This window comes from Olea europaea, unplaced genomic scaffold (genome assembly GCF_002742605.1).
Source record: "Olea europaea var. sylvestris unplaced genomic scaffold, O_europaea_v1 scaffold18, whole genome shotgun sequence".
NCBI classification, from domain to species: domain Eukaryota; kingdom Viridiplantae; phylum Streptophyta; class Magnoliopsida; order Lamiales; family Oleaceae; genus Olea; species Olea europaea.
Genome location: NW_019235741.1, coordinates 893,853 through 896,006, shown reverse-complemented (window position 1 = coordinate 896,006; position 2,154 = coordinate 893,853). Strand labels below are relative to the sequence as shown.

Here is a 2,154-nt window from a genome sequence, read left to right as displayed (position 1 = left end):
ACCTTCTACTAAAAATATATTGAACTAACTTTACGGCTAAGGTACAATGGTTGAGTGACATTTTCGTCCATGCAGGTCGGGGCATTATAGCGTGGTATCATAGTACGAGTTTAGTCGATTCTGTAGACTTAGTGTATTTTATGAGAAAAAAATGAAACATTTAAGGCACTCCATGGCATCTTGTGTCTATCAGTTGACCTCATCCGACAAACCCAAGGTATGAAATAAAATATTATGCTCCACATTATTTTTTTCGACCATGATTTTGATTTTTTTTAATCATTTAAGCTTGAATCTATGAAAAATGCTTATGATTTTTTGAATGAAATATGTTATGTACATTATATTTTGTTCAAATATACGTGAAGAAATGATGATTGGCCATCATATTAGAACCTCAAGAGCATAATGTATAAGTTGATATCACAAATGAAGATAACGTATAATTGGACACTTATGTGAAAGACATGGCTAGAACTTATCAGACCGCTAGAAAGACCATAGTTTATATAGCAGTGTTGAACTGTAGGGCCATCATCCAGTCCTATGAGAACTATGTGACTGGCTCGTCTCGTCCACTTGTTGAACACGTACATGATATCTACGAGAGATGTATGGTAGTTGTAGATGTGGGATTGGAGATCACGCATATCGAGGCTGTGAATAACCTTATACATTCACTTCCACCTTAGTGGGGAAACATGGGAGTCATTGTTAGGGATGAGATGCTAGAGGGTAACCATCCAGAGCACCCAAATATGATTGAATTTGGTATATATTGTCAGACCTTTCTAGACAGATGGAGTGAGAGTTTAGAACCCCAATCAGAGATAGTAATTGAGCCCAATAATGAGGTTGAGCCTGAGCTCGAGCCCGAACCTTAGTTTGAATCAGACCTAGAGAAAGATCCCGAATGGGACCATGAGGATGACTTTGGGTTGGACTTAGAGAATGATCTTGAGCATAAACCTGAGCCACAGGTTGAGATGGACCTAGAGTCAGGGCCTAAGATAGAAGACTCCTCCGAAGATGAGGCTCTACCGAAGAAGATTCGCAAGATTCATAGGGATTAGAAATTAGATTCCTTTTCCCTGTGTTATCTTTTCCTTAATGTTATAGAAGTAAAGGTCATCGAACTATTGTATATCCTAATTTCAAGGAGCACTTTTAATAATACAAAAAAAAATCAATTCTAGTTTAAGATCTTGGCAGGTTGAATTAGAATCCAGCTCCACCTATACCACCAGGTCCTATTACTCTTTTGACTCACGCCTCGATAGTTGAGTTATTTTGAAGGCATAAGCCCCATAACTTTGATGGAGCATCTAGTCCACTAGTAGTTGAGGAATGGCTTCGTAAGCTAGAACGAATTTTTTGGCTCATAGACTACACTGATGCCCAAAGGGTTCAATGTGTAGAGTTTATGTTTATCAATGATGCAAGTCACTGGTGGGATTCGATGTCCCAAACTAGGACTACGGAGCAGCAATTGGCAATAACTTGGGAACAATTCAAGGAAGAAGTGATGGACAAATATTTTCGTCAATCTTTAAGGGATTTCAAGGAGAACGAATTCCTTCAACTTAAGCAGGGTAATATGTCCCTAACGGATTACGAGCAGAAGTTCGATCAACTCTTAAGGTATGCTCCACATCTGGTTGACACGGAAATGAAGAAAACTCGAAGGTTTGAGCAAGGGTTAAACCCAAACCTAAATATGATCCTTATGTCACATCGCTTCACATCGTACCGTGAGATGCTGGAACGAGCTCACGCTATCTGGTATCAAAAGGCTAATGCAGAGCAACATCGTCAATTGTACAACCAGCAGGATAAAGGGCAAATTGGAAAGAGAAAGTAGAATGGTCAAGACAAAGGAAACGGCAAATGGCAAAATAAGAAAGTTAATATCGGATCTAGCGCCAGTAAGGCCATGGTAGTTGCAGTAGCGCCATGCCCTAAGTGTGGTAAACCTCATCGTGGTGAATGCTTGTATGGGAAGAATGCCTATTTTCGGTGTGGCAAATCAGGACATATTGCTAGGGATTGTCCAACATTTGCTCATAGGAAGGATGATAACAATGATCAGAACAAGAAGGGGAAAGCACGAGTTTTTACATTGACTTAAAAAGATGCAGATGGGAACTCAAACGT

General features: G+C 39.6%; 1 protein-coding gene across 1 annotated transcript; it reads left to right on the top strand.

Annotated features, from left to right (window-relative positions):
* The first annotated feature begins 1,423 nt into the window (after positions 1–1,423).
* LOC111378280 lies at positions 1,424–1,861 on the top strand. Its single transcript, XM_023001456.1, has one exon. It carries the CDS (start codon positions 1,424–1,426, stop codon positions 1,859–1,861), a length of 438 nt encoding a protein of 145 aa, XP_022857224.1.
* Positions 1,862–2,154: the final 293 nt, after the last annotated feature.

Excerpts from the sequence above, each read along its gene's own strand:
- LOC111378280 (XM_023001456.1), top strand. The coding sequence starts at position 1,424 with ATGTTTATCAATGATGCAAGTCACTGGTGGGATTCGATGTCCCAAACT.